Source organism: Mesitornis unicolor, unplaced genomic scaffold (genome assembly GCF_000695765.1).
Source record: "Mesitornis unicolor isolate BGI_N332 unplaced genomic scaffold, ASM69576v1 scaffold2639, whole genome shotgun sequence".
NCBI classification, from domain to species: domain Eukaryota; kingdom Metazoa; phylum Chordata; class Aves; order Mesitornithiformes; family Mesitornithidae; genus Mesitornis; species Mesitornis unicolor.
The window spans coordinates 55,495-57,445 of NW_010209053.1; the positions used below are offsets into that span (position 1 = coordinate 55,495).

General features: G+C 39.4%; 1 protein-coding gene across 1 annotated transcript in view; it reads right to left on the minus strand.

Annotated features, from left to right (window-relative positions):
- The window catches only part of PIGL (phosphatidylinositol glycan anchor biosynthesis, class L), a gene marked incomplete at its 5' end in the record, with an annotated part of 52,705 nt that extends 50,957 nt beyond the window's left edge, over positions 1-1,748 (minus strand). The window contains one exon of the mRNA XM_010192733.1: positions 1,649-1,748. Coding sequence (XP_010191035.1) covers positions 1,649-1,748 — 100 coding nt within the window. The remainder of the gene's footprint in view (positions 1-1,648) is intronic.
- Positions 1,749-1,951: the final 203 nt, after the last annotated feature.

The window sequence follows — 1,951 nt, forward strand, 5'->3', positions numbered from 1 at the left end:
CACTCCCTGAATGCACAACAAAGTTTGATGATTCAGTGGTCATCTCACAGCAATCCAACCTCAGAGATTAAGACTTGAAATCTAAACCTGTTTTTTAGAGCTATGTTGTACATCCTAGTCCATGCCCAAAAGCTGTGGGCAATGGGATGGCTCTGTCTTTCCAGACACTGCATTCACTGGAGGAAATCACATATCAGCCATTACTTATATAAATGTGTGTCATGCTAGTAATGGAAGAAATAGAGGCACAATCCAAGCTATTTCTCTGAAATGGCCCTCACCTTCCTACGGAGCAAACCAAAGCATTACTTGCACAAAGCACTCCTCTGGGCTGTGTACGCTGCGGGATGACTGAGCAGGATTGGGAAACTTGCATCCCATATTAACCAAGCTCTCATTGCGTTACAGGATGAAAGGCCACCAGGCTTCTGGGCTCTGTGTTAATTTCAAAAGATGGTTCACTGAGCAGGCTTTTATGCTTAGCAAAGCTTAGCAGCTTTTTTCCTTATCCCTCCCCAAAATGTTTTGGGCATTGTCATATGATTGTACTACAAAACCTCAAGTTATCCAAAACTACTTCATGAGAAGTAAATGGAAACATCTCTTTTCATTCCAAAGGAAAAACAACTCTTGTGCTGTTTTCCTAACTGAGCTGAAAACTTGGAGGGAAACCTAAAGCTAAAAAAAGCAAAGAACTCAAGAAGATTCGTATTCTGGACTGTGGTTTCTGTTGCCTTAGCTCAAGAGAAAATATCTTCATGGGAAAAGGGCCTGCCTGGAGCCAGATTTTTTCAATTCTTGACTTTTCTAGTTGGCGTGGCTTTAAATCAGTATGTTGCTACTAAAGTTATTTCTTCATAAGCAAAAATATCCTTTATGGATTGTATGATAGTTGTTTACAATTGAAATAACCACTTGTGCCATGTTTCCTAGCAATCAGTATCTAGTTCAGCTCCTATCAACCCCAGAATAGACAGTGATCAGGCAATTTAAGAGGCCTTTACAATGTTAGTTCTGAGTTTCACTGATTTAAAGCGTTAAATCACCTTCCCAGAAGAGATTTCCTGAATTAATCCTAAAACAAAGAAGTGTCAGCTTTATCACCTTTGTATCTACACACAACCAAAGAAAACATCACACCTCAGAAAACCAGAAATCTCATATGGTTTAATTTGAAAGAACCTTACTGTAATGTCATTTTACTGCAATTCACTTTTGTCTTTACCCAGGACTAAACCAGATTACAAATACAATAGAATTCCACACTAAAGACCAGCCTACAGACAAACCTGCCACAGGCAATAGAGAGAATTTGTAATTGTCTGTATAACACTGCAACAAGTGTAACAGAACGCGATGGTGCTGCTCCAACATGCTGCGCCAGAGCCCGACAAGTGTGGCTATCGTTATGCTAAACGTTGCATTGACAGAGCTTAATCTTGGGATTATGATCCCCATTATACACTTGAATGCTCTTCTGCATGAATTAGTTTTATATTTAGAGTTAACAAAAATATCTAGTATGGTCTTTTTTGAGATTCCTCAAGACTTTTTAGAATGATACAGTATGCTCTCACTGAACTTTAAAGTGAACGTAACCCCATTTAAAAACTGCAATGAAACCATGCTATAAATTAAAACCAGTTACCTGTGGTCAATGACTGTAACATTGGAAGCAGGAATCCCCAGAAGAAAACAACTCTGTTCCAGTTCTTTCTTACGAATCTCTCCTTGATGGTAATAGTTTCCTGAAAATAGCAAACACAGCAACACTGTCTAACTTAGATTAGGTTAGCTTGGAATTAATGCCTCGTTTTTCTCAAAGCATTAAGCATGAGCATCACATATTGAATGAAGGGGCATCGTCTGAGGAACAGATACATCACTGGGGACAAACTCCATAGCTTTTACCTGAGCAACACCCAGCGTAGCTCAGGGTAAAATGCCGGGA